Consider the following 22,449-nt stretch of genomic DNA (forward strand, 5'->3'; position numbering starts at 1 on the left):
TGGGATGCATAGAGCGCGTAAATGTCTGAAATATATATTAGCTGCTGTAAATATATATTATCCTATAAAAGAATAGTGTTGTCCATTTTAGGTTTGGTAACCTGTATTACCACTGGACTTCTCGTCATCATAACTTGAGCCTCATAGCTCTGCTTTTATCACATAACAATATTGAGTTACAGATGGACCCAGAGGCTTCCTACTTTATTCTTTAGACAAGCTGCGGCTGGCAGGGGACAGGGATTCCAGGAACACCATTCGTGCTTCATCTCTAAGTTGGCAATATCACAGGTTGCCAACTACAGCACATTTGTGGCACAAAGACTACAATAAATGCATTTACTTACTGTACTTACTATCACAAGGAACTCACAATCATTCTTCATTCGTTCATACAGTATAGTGTGGAATATAGAAAGAGTGCAGCAAAGAGCAGGAAGAATGCGCATGCGCTGTACTACAGCAGATTAGCGGCTTATTTGAGAACAATTCTTTTTTATGTTTGGATTTTTTGAAGTACCTTAAACTAACCTCCCGCTACAGATAGATGTCTGTCTTGCTATTGCAAATGTAGCTTTTATTTAAAGATAAAGGCATTATCCTGATTCATTCTAACCCCTTTTCACTGTAATTTTCTTCATGAACCATCTTACAGATCTAAATATCTAATACAGTTTTGTAAAATGTTGCCTAATATATCAGTATGAGTCTTACCACTCCTTTTACACACATCTATTATTATCTGCCTTCCCCATTAGAAAACACTAACTGTAGAAGCTAACTCATGCAGAAGCCACGACTACTCTCTTTTTCATTTTTAGCACCAGGCTTTACTCCTTGACCCCCTGGGTTACACACACGTGTTTCGATATGTGAGACCAGTCCCAGGAAGACAAAATTAAGGTCCACCAGCAACTTTCTTGCCAGAGAGATGGTTAATAATGGTGATGTTCTTGGTAGGAACCTATGGTACATACTACTGTATACTGTATACTGTAAATTCCAGTCACTGCCACATTCTGATTATACTGTTTTATTGACTGGATTGTTGGAAAGAAAGTTGCTTTCAGCCAATTCCTTAATTTTTATTATGAACCCAAAACTTAATATATCTCCAGAATCATGTTCCATACAGTATGTAATGAATAGAGGGATTATAGTGTAAGAGCCTCCAACCATCCCCTTGCCTATTGTATCCCCCACACCCCCACCCAAATATTATGCTATTACTAACAATATCAAAACAGGAGGTTTTCATGTAACTTGTGTACCAGTGAAAAATGTTGATATATCCAAAACATCTTCAGAGAGTTCCTAAATCCCTTGTATAGGTACTGCAGATTATCTCCAATACACCAAATTGCTTTTTTCAAAGGTGAATTTAATTAAAATAGCGGTAACTTACTTGTAGGTCTGTGCTTGATATGACAGGTCACGTTTGGGTTGTTCATGGAGGTCAAGGAAGCACGTGGGTGTTTATATGTGCTTGTAACTGTTATGATATCACCCGTTATATTTGTTCTGTTTTCATGACTAATAGGGCTTCCTTCGAACTGCCATGTAATTTCCAGAGCTGCTTTTCCAGAAGCCGAGCACGTTGTCCAGATTATTTCATCCGCTCCTTCGGATGAATGTTTATTATCGTCTGAAGATAGAGGAAATTAAATAATTACTTTTAGTGTGAGCACCACCGGGTAATAAATGATAAAACACATGTTCCCTACAATAAGCCCCCATAGTGAGAGGTGGGTAACGCACCCTTCCCAGTTAATGATGCAGTCACTTCCATTCCATTGAATGGTACTGTACATGACCCCACTTCTCACCACATGGAATTGGCAGCGTAGGCTGTATGGTTAAGTGCAGCATACTGTGTCTGTTTCTTGTTCAAAGCTTAGATCTTGTTGACGCTAAACAATATTGGGAGATTGTATTGTATTGTATGTCTTTATTTATATAGCGCCATTAATGTACATAGCGCTTCACAGTAGTAACACAGGAGATAATAGCTATACATTGGATAAAGCCATTTATTAGGAACAGGTCCCTGTGGGTTATACTGTAGCACGCCATGGCGAGATTTAATACAATTACAGCTTCACCAGGATTATTGGGCTATAGAAAAGCATTATTAAAATGTGGTGCAAAAGCAGCAAACTCAGAAAGGTTTGTGCAGACATTACGCAAAGTCCCTATTAGCTTTCTTGTGCAAGTGGTTTTGCCCAGTATATATTTTATATATACAGTATATATTGTTAGAGCAACTGTAATAAATATATATATTTTTATTGATATTTGTTTTGGAACTTGTCTAGGCTTTTCTAAATCTAAATGAAAAGCAAATCTGCAAAGTGGGAAAAACAAATGTTTAGAGAGGAAATACTGACTGGGTTTCACCTTCTCTGATACTTCAACTAATCTGACAACAATACTGCTCATTTTGATGCAGAAACCCTAGAAAGCCCAAATTAAAAATGAAACATTTTATGTCAGGTTTATGTGTAAAAGAAAAAAATAACATTTTATCACTGGGCCATTGTAATTTTCAGAAATAACATCGAAAATAAGAGGTGGAAGTAGTTTACATGTCTATACAGTATAATCAAACATTTATTATATCCACACATTGGGTAAGATTCCCTTTGGGCCGATGTTCGGTATCACACCCCGGTCCAGCAACAACTGCCATTAAAGTTAACGGGAGTGACCGCTGGACTCGGATGTGATACCCGTAAATGTACTTAGTGAATCTCGACCGTTACATCTACCTTTAGCGGTCCTCTTTTTCCTGCTTCCGTGTTGTAGCTTGAAAACACAGGATAGTGCCATCTGGGACACTGGGAAGCTTCCTTTATTTGTAAGAGTTTCTGTCCCATCTGTAGTCACTTTTTCTTGCACAGGGTCTGCGATTATTTCCGGAGGTTGCCAGGTTATATCAGGAAGAGGAATTCCTGTGGCAGAACATGTGACTGCATTGGCTTCACCAAAACTGGGAGTCGGCCCTTCTAAAAAATAAGGATCAGATGTAAACATGCCGTATCTCACGGTAAAGTAAGAATTCTAATAGAACCTATATTATTGGCACAATAACTTCTTTTTTTTTAAAGAACTTTTCATTGAGGAAAAGATATACACGGAACACATTAAATATACGTTAGCAGCGCAGAATATTACAAACAATCACATTGTTATCCAAATGTTCATACAGTTCCTTTAGACATATACAGAGTAATTGCTGTGTGCTATTTTAAAGTTGTTAAATTATTATGTTTTCTTCTTCCTCTATTTTCTATTTTACCATTAAGATTTATAACCGGATAAACTTTTAAATGTTGACTATACAGTACGTTTAACAAAACATGAGGGTGAAGGGGAAAGAAGGGAACATACACTCAGAAAACAGCTAAATAACAAAATAAGAAAAGCATGCCTGTGATTTACAGTAGAACAGTAACAAGAATTGAGATTAATAAAGGCTTTGCGTGCTTATTATACTAAGAAACATAATTATAAAGCCATGTTTATGTTTCCTGATTCTTACATTAGTCGGTAGTCCTTATGGCATAAGCAGAATGCAGGAAATGATCAGAGGAGCTAAGCAGATGCAAACACTGACTGGACAAAGGCAGGGAGATGGGATTCTGTATGAGGAATATGTATGTGTAAAAGTTACAGTACATCTTTATCCCCAAGAATCGTCCCAAATGGAACAAAAATGTATGTGTTTATGTAAGAATATTTTTATTTATTTAATGCAAACAATACACAGTGCATGCAGTGGTTTTCAAAACAAATACTAGAATACACGTCATTATAATATAATCATTGCAACAAATATAAAAGCATATGGTAAGAAAGGAAATAATTGTCCTGGAAAGCTTACAACCTTCATGGTATCTTGGGAAACTTACATACAGTAGGAAAAGGAGGACATGTTGTGAATGGCAGTGCGTGACCAGAATGGCTGGCAAGAGACCATGTGGGTGTGGGTAGAAGTGGTCATGAATCCAGGCTATTCGAATGCTTCATTAAGAAAGAGTGCTTTCAGATTTGAGTTTAAGTTGGAGAGAGGACACTTGGTCGTAGATCCACTAAGATCTTTTAGCCTATAATGAAGAGTTAGATTGAAGTGTTTTGCGAGGTCATGGTCCTTATATAGGGCCTGTCACCATTGTATAACACGTGGCGGTTTGGTTGATTGGTTGATTTACAATATGGCAACCACTCTTACCAATGGTGTCACGTAAATTAAAGTCCCCCCAACATTTTGCTTCATTAGTAAGAGCAGTTACCACATGGTAAATTGACTAATCAGATTAGTTAACCACATGGATGCCTACCATGTGTTATGCAACTGTGTTTTGCGATGGTGAACGGGCCTATATAAGGGCTCTATTTATGTCTTTGTATAACACTTCTGCCAAATGCACAGAAAGGACGTGTGAGGAATGGCATCTGAATGAAAATTGGAGAAGAAACATTTAAAGCTTACTTCAATATGCCCAGATTATTATTTTACAGCAAAACAGATCCATGGGTTTAATCAACATTGAGGGTGGCTCGAATGGCATGAATGGTGGGGAATTGCAGGCCGTGAGACCCTGGATTAGGCATTATTTTCTGATGGGCAATCTTTTAAATATTATTTTGGGTCATCAAATGGCGAAGACTGGATTCTATTTTTATGTTATTGAACATTTTGGGAGGCATGATTTTATTTTGTTGGATATTGTCCCTTTGTATTACCAGCCTGCGTTGGTATGAAGGCCATGGAGGAGCACAGCATGAAGTGGGTACGTAGTTTTATTTTATCATTAACCCATTTAGTGCCAATGAGGCTACCTCAGCTCTTCTTAAGAGGGACTATGTCGTTTTTATGACATAAATATTTTTTATTTAAAATGTACATTTTAATTTCTACAATGGCCTAAAGCCCTACTAGCAGGTTTGAGCTAGGGGCGCTGTAGGTCATTCTGATATAAGTTTATTTTTAGATGTGAAGAAATCCAAATGAGGAAAAACGGAGCACAACAAATCCAAAAATCTGGGCTAAGCAGAGGCAACGATTAAAAAATGACTTTTATTAATGGGTATACACCATGGAGGTACCAAAAAATACTCTAACGTGTTTCGGGCTGAAAATAGCCCTTTATCAAAGAGTGTCTTTATATTTGCTCTTGTGAGATCTGCCTATCAATAGGATATATTGACTAACGGTTGTTATGTACATATGCAGCTTTGGCTCTTTAAATACTCCAAAAAGTATTTCCTTACTCCATTAATGAGCTCTTCAATCAAGCTTATTCATTAACTCATTGGTTTCTTCAATATCTGTTCACTCTCCAACTAGATGTTTATTATATATCTTCATGGTAATACCAATCCTTTAACTTTGATGCACTAATATTTGCGATTCATTTCTCTATGTGTTGGTTATTTTTAGGTGTGTTGGAATGGGGGTAGTAGGAATGGGTGTTAGGGGTACAGATGTTGTCAACATTATCACAAGCGGGACATATCTGTGCGTAACGCGCCAGTGGGAAAAGCGGCCATTGTTTTGAATTAGCCACACAAGAGAATGGGTGGAGCTATTCAGCCATTTCACCTGCGGGAGAGCCACACAGTTGCTCTAACATTGGCTACATCTGTAGGTGTGAGGGTGGTTAGGCCACTGGGGAAGTTGGGGTTAAATCCTTGTTTTCCATTGTGGTTAATATTGCATTTCAGAGCAGTGCCTTAATAGCCTCTTTGGTATTTAAGAAAGGGGGTGGGGGGTAGTCTAATGTCTAATGCAATAAATAAATTAACCCCTTTGTGGCACTAAGTGGCTATTTGGGCTTCAATTTCATACGCATTTATATAATTACTTTTTGTCATCTATTCTCTCTCCCACCCCCCCACCCTAATTTAGGGTCTAAGTGGCAGTAACACCAATACTTCAGTAACATCATGTTAATTGAAAATAACAGCTTTATCCTGATATAATATTATGTTAAGCCTATGCTAATGATCTCTTGCATGGCATTATTTGTGCTTAGTATAATTAGCTCAGTGAATAAGGCGTTAAATCAGGGAAAGTAACATGCATTCTTCTTCTACATAAAGTCAGGTAATACTGAGTGTGAGGGAGTTCCACAGGTAGGAGGTAGTGGGCGAAATGGTTTTAAGCACGGGGGAAGGAGTAGAAAAGAGGCAGTTAAGGAGGGCATTGCAAGAAATCAAAGCTGAGAGAAAGAGAGGAACAGAAGAGTGTAGAACCTTGAAGGTAAGGAGGATAACTTTGTATATGATAAAGAACTTGATGGGAACCCATGAGAAGTATTTAAAGAGATGTGCGGACACTATCCTGGGAAAAGTGTAATGATTCTACATGCTGCATTTTAGATTGATAACAAGGTATAAAGTTGCATTGTATCTAAACTAGGTAACATGGTTTAATGACTGGATAGATTGTGGTTCAGTAAACAGTGATAGAGGAAGGGGATACTGGACCAGGTTTAGGATGAAATATGATGTTAACAACTGTTTCTGATACTTTATAACTGGCAAGGCCCAAAACCAGCTGATAACCACCTGAGAGATAGGGAGCATGGTGTGATACTAATCTCAATGCTGCCTTTTACACATGCTGAAAAATACAAATTTGACCTAGACTTACCAAGGATAGTGGGGCAGACTTTTCCTTTGTAAGCACCGAGGGGATATGTATTGAACAGACACATATAACAGGTTTCATCCTCCTTCTTCAGTTCAGATATAAGGATAGATGATCTGCTTGTACTTGCGTCTTTTACAGCAACATGTTTGTCATAGGGGCTCAGAACATTGACCCCATACCTCTTGCTGTAGGTGACCATGTTTTCCAGTAAGTCACCTTTTTCTTTCTGCCATGTAACTTGTCGAACATCTAAAACTGATTGGAACTCACACGTCAGTGATACGCTGCCCCCTATAACTGCAGCAGTTGAGTATTCACATGTTACTTCAGATTGTGATCCTGCCAAGAAAACAGATCACTGATTAATTAAAAATAAGTCAGAATTAGATACAACAGCAATAGTAGTAACATTCAGCAACACATTGAGCTGAAAGAAAAAACGGTGCTAACCGAGTTGAACTGAGACTTTGGACGCCTGCACCCTTTCATGGGGTTAATTTTGAAAAAGTCCAATGAGTGTATCCAAAACATCTCACGTTGGTTGAGAAGTTTCAATCGGTCCCCACCTCTCACAGGAATGGGTACAGATTCAACTGCTGAAAACCGAAAATTGGCCAGACGGGCAGTTGGTGAAATGTTTGGAGACAGGAAGCATAATGTCCATCCTCTTATTGGAACGAACGTGCTCCATAATCCTATTTTTTTAAAGGTCGTATCGTACGACCAACATACCCTTGTCCGCAACCACAGGTAAGTTAGTATATCACAAAATCTGAATCACAATTAATGAAGACTGGGATCATATGTTTTCTCTTAGAGTAAATAGTATCAATAACATTAATAGGATTGGCATAAGAACAAATACAGCATGTACCACATTTGAAGAAGCCTTGTAACCTATTTTAATCTTCCAACATCATTAGATTTAGAACTGAACAGACTCAGAGAAAGATGGTTAGACAGAGATTTAGCCTTCCTAAATGTAATCTTGGGACCCTTTTCAATTGAACTGTGTAAATCTGTCTAAGGTCAATACCCCCCAATGTTTGTGAATAATGGAGCAGATTTTATCTGCCTGTCTGCTGAACTGGGTAACAAAACAGAGAGGCAGACTCCCTTTCTCCCTCCTGGTCTTTGATGTGCTTAGCTCTGGATCTCCTGGATGGCTGAGATAAAAGCCCAGCCTGTGTACAAGATTTAGCATACATACAGTATGTGCCTCCTCAATGTCTTCTTGTTTATATCTCCTAGAGGAGAATCTATTTTTTAACTCTATGGACTGTTGATCAAATAAATCCTCACTTGAGCAAAGACGTCTAAGACAGAGAGATTGGGCCTTAGGTATACCGCGAATAAGTGACCTCGTGTGGCTGCTGTCAGCCTTTAAAAGTGTGTTCCTCGAATTAGGCTTCCTAAAAATGTCCGTTTGTATATTGCCTGTGGTATCAATGAATAATAAAATATCGAAATTATTGATGTGATTAATGTGTTCTTCATACGTGAATTTAAGATTCAGTTAATTTACATTAAGTGATTGAATAAAAGTGTCAAGTGATTGTGAATCCCCATCCCAAATCATAATAAGATCATCAATATAGCGCTTATAAAAGATGATGTGGTGCCGCAGAGAACTACGACCTCTAACTCTCCTACTGCGGGATAATGAAATAAAATATAAATGGGGGTTCCCGTTCAAACTGGTGGCGAATAAAAACGGAAAGTACCTCAGCATCAGGCACCCTGAAGAGATGGCGCAGTTTGCCCGCATGCTGGGCCTGACCCCCCCTCCAGCTTGGAGTGCCGAGACATCCTGGACCAAGAGAACGGAGGCTGATGATGCTCCTATCAGAGCCTCAGAGAGGATAGCAGGGCTCCGACAACAGAAAAATAAATAAAGGTTCCTTGTCTCCTCAATGTTTTTCATTTCCCTACTTACCGTTTAGCCCTGTTGGCTATGGAGACACCAGGAACCAAGAAGATACCAATTGATGAGCCCATATGCCCCCACTCGGAGGAGCCGGATTGCAACTGCCGATAAGCAGACCCGGGAGCTAGGTGTGCTCCTGGAGATGTCAACCCAGCCGAACACTCAACCAGATGATATCGATTGAGCACAGCAGGGAGGTGGGTGACTGTGGAGATCGCGCCCTCCCCCCTTCTCTTTCTTCTACCTTCCCCTGGAGTGCCGATCTGCCCTCTGAGAAATGGTGAGAGGAGCTGGGTCCCTGGAGTGTCCAGGAAAAGGGAAAAAAAGAAAGAGGAACCCCAGCTGTTACCCGTCAGTAATTAATTCGCGGGTGGAGGGAGAGTGTTTTCTGTGGGGGTGATGGGGTGGGGGTCGGGAGGCCTCATCGACCTGCGCTCACGATTTGCTCATTTGAGGAGCCCCAGGTCAGAGACCTGTATTACTGTGAGACGCAGACGATAGAAGAGTCCCACTGAATTACCCACCCCCCCCCCCCCACACACGGCGGAGGGGCTGGCAGATATGCGACTACCCGAGGCCCTGTTGTTAGGCACTGCCGGCCTATCTGTCGAGCCTGGACACTGAAGAGGTTCCACTGATGATAGATCAATTGATCCCGACGACTGGCATAGCCTTGGGTCTCCGAAGGTTTTGCCAGGGCATGTTCGAGCCCCAGTTAATAACCAGGGTTACTAGTAGGAATAAATCATTACTCTACTGTATGGCTCAAGTTCCACTGAGCATAGTTAATTGCAGAATAGTTGTGTTGAACTTTCTCATCAATAAGTCACATTTATTGTACAGATTTCCTGTTCACTGTTATAAAGTTTAAGAAATGTTCCCTATCATCCTTCCCTTCCCCCCCTCCCCTCCCTTCCCCCCCCCTTACCCTTCCCTCTCTCCCCCCCCCCTTTTTTTTTTATTATTAAGGTAACTGAACAATGCAGAGAAATATGGGGTATCCTACCTAAAAGTGTGCATCAAAATGTTGTAGGAGGGGAGTCACGAAATTAGAAGTGTACTGTGATTGTGTATTCCTCCCCCCTTCCTCCCTCCCTACCTCACCACCTTCCCCCCTCCCTACCTCCCTCCACCCTTCTCCCCCTCCCTACCTCCCCCCCTTACCCCTACTCCTTCCCTCCCCTCCCCTTCCCCCCTCCTTCCCTTTCCCCCCCACCCCTTCCCCCCCTTCCCCCCTCACCCTTTTTCCCCTCTCCCACCCCTTTTTATTAAAGTAACTGAACAATGCAGAGAAATATGGGGTATCCTATCTAAAAGTGTGCAACAAAATGTTGTAGGAGGGGAGTCACGAAATGGGAAGTGTACTGTGATTATGTATCCCTCTCTCCTCCCCCCCTCCTTCCCTTTCCCCCTTCCCCCCCTCCTCCCCCTTTTCCCTCTCCCCCCCTATTCTTCCCCTCCCCCCCTCTTCCCTCCCTCCCCACCTTACCTTTCCCTCCCCCTCCCTTCCTTCCGTTCCCCTTACCCCTCCCCCACGAGATCCAACAGGAAATCCGTTTTATATTACAGGAGACGGGAGAAAAGTATTTGGTTTTGCATGTTAGAGGGTCTTGAACCCTCACGCGACCATCGGCCGTGGTCATTGGACCCACCCCCGAAAGGGCCTTAATAGTTGGTCAATTAAATGACTGACAGTACTCTTTCATGGTCTAACTTAGCCCTACTTTCCGCTACTCGCCATCTGCTGATTCTGTCCCAGCAGATCTTCCCCTCTCCCCCCCTCCTCCTCCTCCCATCTCCCCCCTCTCCCCCTTGGATCACCAGAAAACATCTATGTAAAATGCCTACCAATAATAAGTGTTTGCTGAAACTGAACCCAATCTCTGGGTTAATGAATCAGGACCTCCCCACTGGGAAAGGAGAGGCCCCAAAGGCTCACACAACAAAGAGTCCTAATGGCTAGCCCAGTAGCAATTAAGATAATCTCCCTAAACGTGAAGGGCTTACAAAATAATAGAAAAAGGATACTAGCTCTTCAAGAAATGAAAAGATCAGGGGGTATTGTATTGTATTGTATTGTATGTCTTTATTTATATAGCGTCATAAATGTACTGTATGTACAGTAGCGCTTCACAGTAGTAATACATATCATATAAATAACAAATAATATAAATAACAGATCATGGGAATAAGTGCTTCAGACATACTGTAAAAGTAACTTTAAGGAAGGAGTCCCTGCTCCGAGGAGCTTACAATCTAATTGGTAGGTAGGGAGAACGTACAGAGACAGTAGGAGGGAATACTAGTAAGTGCGTCTGCAGGGGGCCAAGCTTTATGTGTCATGTGTCCATGATTATCCAGTGCTACTCATATGCTTCTTTAAGCAGATGTGTCTTAAGGTGAGTCTTAAAGGTGGATAGCGAGGGGGCTAGTCGGGTATTGAGGGGAAGGGCATTCCAGAGGTGTGAGGCAGAAAGTGAGAAAGGTTTAAGGCGGGAGAGAGCTTTAGATACAAAGGGGGTAGAAAGAAGACATCCTTGAGAAGAACGCAAAAGTCGGGATGGTGCATAGCGAGAAATTAGGGCTGAGATGTAAGGAGGGGCAGAAGAATGTAAAGCTTTAAAAGTGAGCAGGAGAATTGAGTGTGAGATACGTGATTTAATCGGAAGCCAGGAGAGGGATTTCAGGAGGGGAGATGTGGAGACAGATTTAGGAAAGAGTAGAGTGATTCTGGCAGCAGCGTTTAGGATAGATTGTAGGGGAGACAGGTGAGAGGTAGGAAGGCCGGACAGAAGGAGGTTGCAGTAATCGAGACGTGAGAGAATGAGGGCCTGAGTCAGAGTTTTAGCAGTTGAGTAACAGAGGAAAGGGTGTATCTTTGTGATATTGCGGAGGAAAAAGCGACAAGTTTTAGAAACGTTTTGAATATGAGAGGAGAATGAGAGAGAGGAATCAAGTGTAACCCCTAGGCAGCGTGCGTGGGCTACTGGGTGAATGATCGTATTTCTAATAGCAATGTGGAAGGAGGTAGTAGGGTCAGGTTTGGGAGGAAGTATAAGAAGCTCTGTTTTTGCCATGTTAAGTTTCAGTCGGCGGATGGCCATCCAGGATGATATTCCAGAGAGGCATTCAGAAACTTTGGTCTGTATAGCAGGTGTAAGGTCAGGGGTTGAAAGGTAAATGTGTGTGTCGTCAGCATAGAGGTGATATTTAAACCCAAAAGATGTGATTAGGTCACCTAGAGAGAGTGTGTAGAGAGAAAAGAGAAGGGGTCCCAGGGCAGAGCCCTGGGGTACCCCCACAGAGAGATCAATAGAGGAGGAGGAGGTGTTAGCTAAAGAGACACTGAAGGTACGATGGGAGAGGTAAGAGGAGATCCAGGATAAAGCTTTGTGTATGGAGAATGTGAAGGAGAAGAGGGTGGTCCACGGTGCTGCAGAGAGGTCGAGTAATATGAGCAGAGTGTAATGACCTCTGTCTTTGGCAGCGTGGAGGTCGTCAGTTATTTTAGTGAGGGCTGTTTCAGTAGAGTGAGCAGTGCGGAAGCCAGATTGTAGAGGGTCTAGGACAGAATAGGTGTTGAGAAAGTGTAGCAATCGAGAGAATAAAAGACGTTCAAGGAGTTTGGAGGCAAAAGGCAGAAGGGAAACAGTCAATAGTTAGAAGGACAGGTAGGGTCAAGCTTGCTGTTTTTGAGTAATGGTATAAGGGTTGCATGCTTGAAGGATGATGGAAAGGTACCAGAGTAGAGGGAATAGTTAAAGATCTGTGTGAGCATAGGGATTATATAGGGATAGGGATTATAGAAGGAGCAAGAGGCTTTAGGAGATGGGAGGGAATGGGATCAAGAGGGCAAGTGGTAGAGCGAGAAGAGGAGATCAGCAGTGACACATCCTCCTCCGAGATAGCGGAAAAAGAGTCAAGAAAGGCAGGAGGAGAGTTGGGAAGCATTGTGGGATGGGAGGAGGCAACAGATGGGATGTTCTGCCGTATGGACTCCACCTTTTCCTTAAAAAAGTCAGCAAAGTCCTGGGGTGAGATGGAGGAAGAAGATGAGGCAGCTGAGGGTGGTCTGAGTAGAGAGTCAAAAACAGAAAAGAGACGGCGTGGGTTAGACTTGTGTGTGTTGATTAGTGATGAAAAATAGGTTTGTTTAGCCTGAGAGAGGGCAGAGTTGAAACAGGATAGCATAAATTTGTAGTGAATGAAGTCTGCGAGCGTATGAGATTTCCTCCAGAGGCGTTCAGAGGAATGAGTGGAGGAACGCAGCATGCGTGTGTGGGAGTTTAGCCAGGGTCTGGGGTAAGAAGGGCGAGGATGGCAGAGAGAAAGTGGGGCATGAAGATCAAGAGAGGAAGATAAGTCAGAGTTGTAGTTCTTGACCAGGTTGTCAGGGTCTGAAGCAGAACTGAGAGAGGAGAGGGAGGAGCTTAAAGTGGAATCAAGAGCTGGTAGGTTAATAGAGCGCAGGTTTCTGCAAAAACAAGGGCGAGATGGAGATGGAGATTATTTATTATTTATAAAATATTTTACCAGGAAGTAATACATTGAGAGTTACCTCTCGTTTTCAAGTATGTCCTGGGCACAGAGTAAAACAAAATAATACATGGTTACAAATACAGTTACATAAATGAACAGGGTATACATTATATACAAGACATTGCATGCACAGTTAAAGAAAATATATATTATGAGCGTATGAAACAGTTACAGACCAGATTAAAGTGTGAGACAGCCTTAGATTTGAAAGAACTTAAGCTGGTGGTGGATATGAGAGTCTCTGGTAGGTTGTTCCAGTTTTGGGGTGCACGGAAGGAGAAGGAGGAACGTCCGGATACTTTGTTGAGTCTTGGGACCATGAATAGTCTTTTGGAGTCTGATCTCAGGTGATGGGTACTGCATGTGGTAGGGGTGAGGAGCTTGTTCAGGTAGCTGGGTAGCTTGCCCAGAAAGTATTTGAGGGTGAGACAGGAAAGGTGAACTTTGCGCCTAGACTCTAGTGATGACCAATCTAGTTCTTTGAGCATTTCGCAGTGATGTGTGTTGTAGTTGCATTGGAGAACAAAACGACAAATTGAATTGTAGAGGGTGTCAAGTTTGCTAAGGTGGGTTTGAGGAGCCGAGCCATATACTATGTCTCCATAGTCAATAATTGGCATTAGCATCTGCTGTGCAATACGCTTTCTGACCAGGAGACTTAGGGAGGATTTGTTCCTGTAAAGTACCCCTAGTTTGGCATAGGTCTTGGTTGTCAGGGTATCAATGTGCATCCCGAATGTTAAGTGGGAGTCAAATCATAAGCCCAGGTATTTAAAACTAGTGACAGGTGTTAGGGTGGTGGTAGCGTTGGTTCTAATCAGGAGCTCAGTCACTGGAAGCTTTACAAATTTAGTCTTGGTCCCAAATACCATTGTTACAGTCTTGTCAGTGTTTAAAAACAGTTTGTTTTGGGAAATCCAGTTTTCGAGTCTCAAAAAGTTAGACTGAAGTATGTGTTGAAGGTCAGAGAGGCTATGGCTGTGTGCATACAGGATTGTGTCATCTGCATACATGTGTATTGAGGCTTCCTTACAAGCTGTGGGAAGATCATTAATGAACACTGAGAAGAGTAGGGGCCCCAGAACAGAGCCTTGCGGTACACCACAGGTGATATCCAGGGGGTTGGAGTTAGAGCCTGAGATGGACACATGTTGGGATCTTCCTGATAAGTAGGACTGAAACCAGTTTAAAGCATGTTTCCCTATTCCAGAGCTCTAGAGTTTGTTAAGCAGGATAACATGATCAACTGTGTCAAAAGCCTTTGCAAAATCTAGGAATACTGCACCAGTGAGTTGTCCCCGTTCCATTCCACACTGGATTTCATTGCACACTTTTAGCAGGGTAGTTACGGTGGAGTGTTTGGGACGAAACCCAGACTGGAATTGGCTAGGGAAATTTGTCTTCGTGTAGAAATCGCTTAATTGGGAGTGGACACATTTTTCCATAACTTTGGATAGAATTGGGAGAAGTGAGATTGGCCTGTAGTTTGAGACAGTGTTTTTGTCCCCACTTTTGAAGATTGGGACAACTCTGGCAGTTTTCCAGGTCTTAGGGATATGGCCTGCAGACAGGATAGAGTTGACTATGGACGCAATTGGTTTGGCAATGGCTGGGGCACCAAGTCGTAGGAACCTAGATTGTAGTAACTCGGGTCCACATTGGCTGCTTAGTTTTAGTTTGAGGAGCGCTTGTGTAATCTCCTCTTCGGATACTGGGCTAAATTGAAAATTGTGGGCAGTGTTGGGAGGGGGTGGGACTGTAGGGATACTCCCAGGATGAGATTCATGTTTGGGGTTTGTTCTGCGTTTCGCTAATAAGTTAGTGGCACACCCCACAAAGTAATCATTGAACGCATTTGCAATGTCAGTGGGGTTTGTCAGAGTAATATCCCCCTTAGTGATATTACTTTGTTGTTGATGGTTAGGAGCCTGGAATATATTCTTGATAACCTTCCAGAAGTTAGCTTGGTTTGATGTATTTTGGTGGAGATTGTCAGAGTAATATTGTGCTTTTGCATACCTTGTTTGCCTTGTGCACACGTTCCGCAGGCATCTGTAGTGATTGAGATCCTTGGTAGTGCCAGTTACTTTGTAGCTTTTCCACAAGGCATCCCTGAACTGGTAGAGTGCTATAAGGTCAGGTGTAACCCATGGAAGGTGGGCACCCCGTACCCTTATTCTGCGTAGTGGAGCATGGGTTTTGCAGAGTTTTAAGAACTCGGATTGGAAATAGTCGAGCGCAGAATCAGGGTCGGGAATTAAATCGATTCTGTGCCATGGGCAGTTGGTAAGGTCATCCAGAAACTGTTGTGGGTTAAAGTTTTTAAATGTTCTAGTGAGGAGAACTTTAGGGCTTGAATGGGGCGGTTTAATTTTCCTTACACAGTACACTATTGCATGGTCACTGAAAATATCAGGAAGGATGCCAGAGGATTGGATTCTGCTGGGGTTTGAGGAGAGAATCCAGTCTAGCAAGGAATGGTTATGCGACTTCAGGTTTATTCGTGTGGGTTGGGAAATGAGTTGCGATAGGTTAAGTGACTTGAGTTGTATCTGGATTTTGTGGTTTTTAGGGTCAAGCCAATTGAAGTTGAAATCCCCTAGAACTAGCAGCTCACTCTTCTCATTCAGAGAGGAAATGGAGGCAAGAAATTGGGTGATATCAGTCAAGGATTGTAGAGGGGCTTTAGGGGGGCGGTAGATGCCAGCAAGCAAGATGGGTTTAGAAAAGGGGAGGCAGATTTTGCCAACTAGAGTTTCAAAAGAGGGTGGACTTGGTGGGCAATGTAACAGTGTAAATTGTAAGGTGTCTGCAATATAAAATAACACCCCTCCTCCTCTCTTTGACCTATCTCTCCTAAAAATGGAGTATCCCTGAATGGCGATATTTGCATCAGGGGTTTTAGAGGATAGCCATGTTTCTGAAAGAACGATGGCTTTGGGTTTATGCATAAGGCACCATGCCCTTAGTTCATCCAGTTTGGGCAGCAGGCTCCGGATGTTTATATGGGCGACAGATAGCCCTTTTTGGAATTTAAAGGTGGAATTCTCAGGGGCATGGGACAGAGCTGAAATGGGAGGACCTGGGTTAGGTTCAATATCACCTGCTAAAGAGAGTAATAGTATGAGTAGAAATTTGGGTAGTTGTTTGTGAGTTGTAAATTTGTGGTGTTTGCCATTAGAGTGAGCAGTGGTTGGTGTGCTGCTTTTTAGAGTTCTCCACCAACATTCAGTAGATAGTGCAAGGCTTTTGAGTAGTCCAGGGTGTATGGTGATGTTGGGTGTGGGCCAGGATGGAGGTGTTTGTAGTGGATAGAGGGAGTAACATTTCCATGAGGCCAGGAGAGAGAAAAAAGTTAAAAGACATAGCAGGTTCATGATGCCAGAGGTAGGCAGTGCTGCAAGGAGCTGTTGTGAGCAGAGTGAGTGTGTGCAGACTAAACAGCAGGGGTGAGCCTGTACCTTGTCAAGTGTTTTGCTGCATTGCAATGCTAGGGTCAATTCAGGGTTTCAGTGTTTTATGCATTCAGTTTTGGGAGAGGCTGCAGTGAAAGATGTTGTAAAGGGGTGGGGGGTTAAACTATGCAGGCTAACAAGCTTGGGATCATAGTGTGATCTGAATAGCTTACCGTTTGTTGTATTGAGTAAAAGAGTTTGCAGAAAGAAGCAGTCCCCAGTCACCTCTAGTCTAACTGTAGTCTAACTGTATCACTTAAAAAGCTCACTTTAAATGCCTCACTGCCCAATGCAGCAGAGGTGTTAGTATTATACACAAAAAAAAAATCACATGACCCTCCCCCTCCCCAATCAGTCAGCTTGTTCCATTTGGTCAGTTAACAGCACAGAGTTAAGAGGAAAAAAAACAAATAACTTTTTAAATTCAAACATACATACTTATATATCAATTCAACAAGGCCAGATTCAGTCTTATACAGAGAGTTTCAACATCAGGAACATACTTATATATCAATTCAACAAGGCCAGATTCAGTCTTATACAGAGAGTTTCAACATCAGGAACATACTTATATATCAATTCAACAAGGCCAGATTCAGTCTTATACAGAGAGTTTCAACATCAGGAACATACTTATATATCAATTCAACAAGGCCAGATTCAGTCTTATACAGAGGGTTTCAACATCAGGAACATACCTGTGAAGAGAATGCAATTAGATCCATGTCATATCAGCTGAGGTTATTGGTCTTGCATGAAGAAAGTGAGTATATTAACTATATATATATTAACTGTAGTCTAACTGTATCACTTAAAAAGCTCACTTTAAATGCCTCACTGCCTAATGCAGATGGAGAGAAGCGAGAGAGAGAAAATGAGATGTGGTGATGGTCAGAGAGAGGAAAAGGGGAAATGGAGAAGTCAGAGAGAGAGAAGTTTTTAGTGAAAACCAGGTCTAGGTAGTGTCCATCCTTGTGGGTGCTGGCTTCAGTCCACTGTTGAAGGCCAAAAGAACAGGTTAGAGAAAGAAAGCGGGAAGCCCAAGGGAGAGAGGGGTCATCAATGTGGCAGTTGAAGTCCCCAAGGAGAAGAACAGGGGAGTCTGAGGAGAGAAAGAAAGAGAGCCAGGATTCAAAGTGAGAGAGAAAGGCAGAAGGGGGATGAGTAGAGGAAGGTGGGCGATAGATGACCGCCACATGGACCGGGAGAGGAGAGAAGATCTGGACTGTTTGAGCCTCAAAGGAGGGAAAAGCAAGAGAGGGGGGAATAGGAACTGTTCGGTAGCGGCAGAGAGAGGAGAGCAGGAGCCCCACGCCTCCACCCCTGCCACCAGGGCGCAGAGTGTGGGAGAAGGAAAGGCCACCATAGGAGAGGGCAGCTTCCAGAGCAGAGTCAGTCTGAGTGAGCCAGGTCTCAGTTATGGCAAATAGGAACAGAGAGTGAGAGAAAGAAGTCATGCACAGAGAGGAACTTGTTAGAAAGGGAGCGAGCATTCCAAAGGGCACAGGAGAAAGGGAGAGAGGAGGGAGGGTGGTAGGGGATGGGTATGAGGTTGGAGGGGTTAACACCAGAAGGAGTAGAAGTTGCATGTGGAAGGCGAGGACGAGAGCAAGTAGAAATAAGGCAGGGACGAGGATTGGGAGAGATATCCCCAGAAGCAAGGAGGAGAAGCATGGATAGAAAGAGGATGTGTGAGGATGATTTGTAGTGGTGTGTTTTAGTGCAGGGTGTATAGCTGTGTGGTGTCAGAGGGCGCAGGTAAGAAAGGAGTTCATGTGAACTGAGAAGTTGTGAAGTAAGGAGAGATGGCGAAATATGAATAGAGTTAGGGACATGATGAGGCTGGTGGAAGGAAGAGCATAATTTGAAAATAAGTGAGGTTACAGCAAATATAAAAAGTAAAGGCGGCATCACAGCAATAGTAATGTGTTGAGATGTGCAGTCTGGGATGATATCCTTTTTTCCAGCGTAGATCAAATGCAGGAATCAGAAGCAGTAGATTGTGTCCACTTTTTCCACTTCTTTTTGAACTTCCTTTTTTAAACCTCCATACTACTTTAAAGATTTCTACTTAAAAGCATTTCTGCTTAAGAGCAAAGGCTGCAAGCAGCAATGGCTGTTGTGAGTTTACTTATATACATTTAGAAAGTCATCTGGTTGGTACAACAAACTTAATTAGCACATATGAGTGTAGTTAAAGCAAATGGTTTTTCAAAGGTGGGTGTTGTCCTGCACAAGTGTGAAAGATGAATTAAATTAAGACAATAGGGGGATGATTTACATACAGACAATTTGAGATGTTTTTACCTAAATTGAACTAAATAGACAGCAGGGTATGATGATTGCAGGACATACAGACAATTTGAGATGTTTTTACCTAAATTGAACTAAATAGACAGCAGGGTATGATGATTGCAGGACATACAGACAATTTGAGATGTTTTTACCTAAATTGAACTAAATAGACAGCAGGGTATGATGATTGCAGGACATACAGACAATTTGAGATGTTTTTACCTAAATTGAACTAAATAGACAGCAGGGTATGATGATTGCAGGACATACAGACAATTTGAGATGTTTTTACCTAAATTGAACTAAATAGACAGCAGGGTATGATGATTGCAGGACATACAGTACAGACAATTTGAGATGTTTTTATCTAAATTGATGATAGTATATGATATATTATATTCTTACAGGAGACCCACTTTACAACTCAAGTTCCGCCCAATTTATTTAAAAAAGTGTTCCCAATGAGCTTTTTCGCATCATTTAGTACTAAAAAGAGAGGAGTCGCTATTCTGCTCTGACAGGGAACGCCATTCAATCATGTATAAACAACAGTGGACCCACAGGGTAGATTTTTAGTGGTATATGGTTCACTCTCTGGTTCTGCAATCGCCCTGATCAATATACTGTATATGCACCTAACGAAAACCAAACAGAATTTTTAAAAACAGTCCTCAAAGGTGTTGACCCTGGATATTTGTCATTGGTAATAATCGGAGGTGACCTAAATATGGTTCTAAACCCCACCGATGACAAATCATCCACAACAGGTCATCCTCACTCTGCCCACTCCCAGCAAACTGGGAAAAGATTCAGGGGGATTATTAACGATTTCTCACTGATCGACATTTGGAGATCCCAACACCAGGGCCAAAAGGACTATCATTTCTACTCCGCTCCTCACCAGACCTATTCCGATATAGACTACTTTTTGGTATCCAAGAATGTCCTAGAGGCCACCTCAAATTCAGATATTGGTCCAATTATTTGGTCGGACCATGCACCTATCATTTTAACCCTCACCATCGCATTCGTAAAATCAAATTCCTATAACTGGAGATTAAATGACTCCCTATTGAACATCCTGAGATAGAGAGAGAGGTCAAAACAGCACTCAAGGACTATTTTTTCTTTAACTCAGGATCGGTCACATCTCTGGCGACCTTGTGGGAAGCCCATAAGGCTGCAATCAGAGGTAAATTTATCTCCATTGCATCCCATAGGAAAAAGGTCAAACTAAAACTGCTCAAAGATTTGACAGACAAAATTATTAAATTAGAGCAACAACATAAAACTAACCCGTAAAAGAACATTTATAAAACTTTGACTACTGCTAGAACTGAATTAAAACAAGTCCAATTAGAGGACGTAGAAAAAGCCCTCAAATGGACCAGCCAACAGTATTATGACAAGGGCAACAAGGCTGATAGACTCTTGGCTAGCAAATTGAGAGGGATACAGAAAAGGTCTCAAATTACAGCGATCAAAAATAGATCTGGTGAGATACTATATAATGATAAGAAAATAGCAGAAGAGTTCACTAAATTTTATACCAAACTGTATAACTCTGAACCAACAGCGTCGGAATCCATCGCAAAATATTTAGACAGCTGCCATTTACCCACATTGACAGAAGAGGAAAACTCTATACTTAATGCTGAAATATCAAAAGAGGAATTGGCAGAAGCTGCAAGAGTACTGAAAGTGTCCAAGTCCCCCGGCCCTGATGGATTCACCAATGTCTATTATAAGAGATTCCTACCAATATTATCAACGCATCTGTTAAAAATGTTTACATTTTATGGAAGGGAACCCGATCCCAACATCAATGTCCCTAGCCAACTTAGCAATTATACACAAAGATGGAAGAGACCCGATGCAATGTGGAAGTTATCATCCAATCTCCCTTCTAAACAATGACCTCAAATTATATAGTAAAATTTTAGCAAATAGGCTGAACCCTATACTACCCAAACTAATAAACACAGACCAAGTTGGGTTTGTCGCGGGCAGACAAGCCTCAGACAAAACCCGCAAGATAATTAACATAGTCAATCATGTGCACCTCACAGGAACTAAAGCAGTATTATTACGCCTGGACGCAGAGAAGGCGTTCAACAGAATTGATTGGCTATTTCTAGATAACACTTTGTGCAAATTCGGTTTTAAGGACACATACCTAGAGGGTGTCCGTAGGTTTTACCATGACCCATCGGCTATAGTAAAACTACCAGGGGGCAGTTTACAATGATTCAATATTAAAAACGGCACAAGGCAGGGTTGCCCCCTATTTCCCCTCCTTTTTGCTCTGACTAAAGAACCTCTAGCATCCAAAATACGAGAAAATGTTGATATCCAGGGCATAGAAATTGGGAATAAAAAATAGAAGATATCCTTGTTTGCCGACGATATAATCCTAACTCTGACCAGACCTCAGACTTCCCTTCCCAACCTTCAAAAGGAATTACTGGACTTCGGCAAAATATCAGGATATAAAATCAACAACGATAAATCCGAAGCCCTAAACCTACCAGAGCCAGAGGTGAATTTATTAAAACTAAATTTTAATTATAGATGGAGTTCCTCATACATTAATATTTGGGAGTGAATGTATCAAGGAACTACCAATCCCTATATCAACACAATTATCCAGCCCTTTTCAGGAAAATTAAAAACGATCTGGATAAATGGGAAGGTTACCAGATATCATGGATCGGAAGAATGATTTCGGTCAAAATGAATATACTCCCCAGATTGTTATATTTTATATTTTTTCCAGACACTCCCGGTCCGTGTACCTGGCTCAGAATTGAAAAATATCCAGAAAAGGCTGTTTCATTTTATTTGGCAGGGTAAAAGACCCAGGATTGCTAGATCAGTTCTGTTATCATCAAGAGCGAGGGGAGACCTTGGAGTCCCAGATATCGCAAGATATTATCAGGCTACCCAATTAAGACAAGCAGTAGTATGGAATGCCAACCCGGATCAATATTGCTGGCTAGACATAGAATCACAATATGCCGGAACGCATTCTCTGCCAACATGTCTTTGGACCCTGAACAGAGGAGACACACATCTGTAAATGTAAATAAGGAGCAATGAGGCATACTTGGGAGATCTGGTTGAAATCTTAATTTAAATATAAGCTCACAACCACCAATTCGCAACTCACCCCAATCTTCAAAAAAACCAAATTTCCCCCTGGTTGTGAACCCAGAGAACTAGACCAATTCAAATCAAAGGGTATCGGGGCGATCCCTGATCTATTGAGTCTAGGAAAGTTCCTGAGCTACCAGGGACTAAAAAACAGATATGAAATTCCTGAATTGGACACGTTTAAATATCTCCAAATTCGACACTTCACACAGAAAATATCCCCAACATTAGAATTTCCATCTCTCACTAACTTTGAGAAGCTGTGCCATAACACTGCTCATCAAAAAGGTCTAATATCTAAAATTTACGCTGAAATGGAGATTTCAGCAGATCCCCCTGTCCACGAGTATATGCTCAAATGGGCAGCTGAATTGAACATAGTTATAGACAGAGAGGAATGGGAAGATATATTGGATTCTGCC

General features: G+C 41.9%; 1 protein-coding gene across 2 annotated transcripts in view; it reads right to left on the reverse strand.

Moving 5' to 3' along the window:
* LOC142491268 (uncharacterized) overlaps positions 1–22,449 on the reverse strand; it is a 69,495-nt gene that overhangs the window by 16,902 nt on the left and 30,144 nt on the right. For both annotated transcript variants that reach the window (XM_075593573.1, XM_075593571.1), the window contains exons 2-4: positions 6,659–6,997; positions 2,769–3,005; positions 1,406–1,645 (exon numbers count right to left, since the gene is read on the reverse strand). In XM_075593573.1, coding sequence (XP_075449688.1) covers positions 1,406–1,645; positions 2,769–3,005; positions 6,659–6,997 — 816 coding nt within the window. The remainder of the gene's footprint in view (positions 1–1,405; positions 1,646–2,768; positions 3,006–6,658; positions 6,998–22,449) is intronic.

The sequence above is a fragment of the Ascaphus truei genome, chromosome 3, assembly GCF_040206685.1.
Source record: "Ascaphus truei isolate aAscTru1 chromosome 3, aAscTru1.hap1, whole genome shotgun sequence".
Classification (NCBI taxonomy): Eukaryota; Metazoa; Chordata; class Amphibia; order Anura; family Ascaphidae; genus Ascaphus; species Ascaphus truei.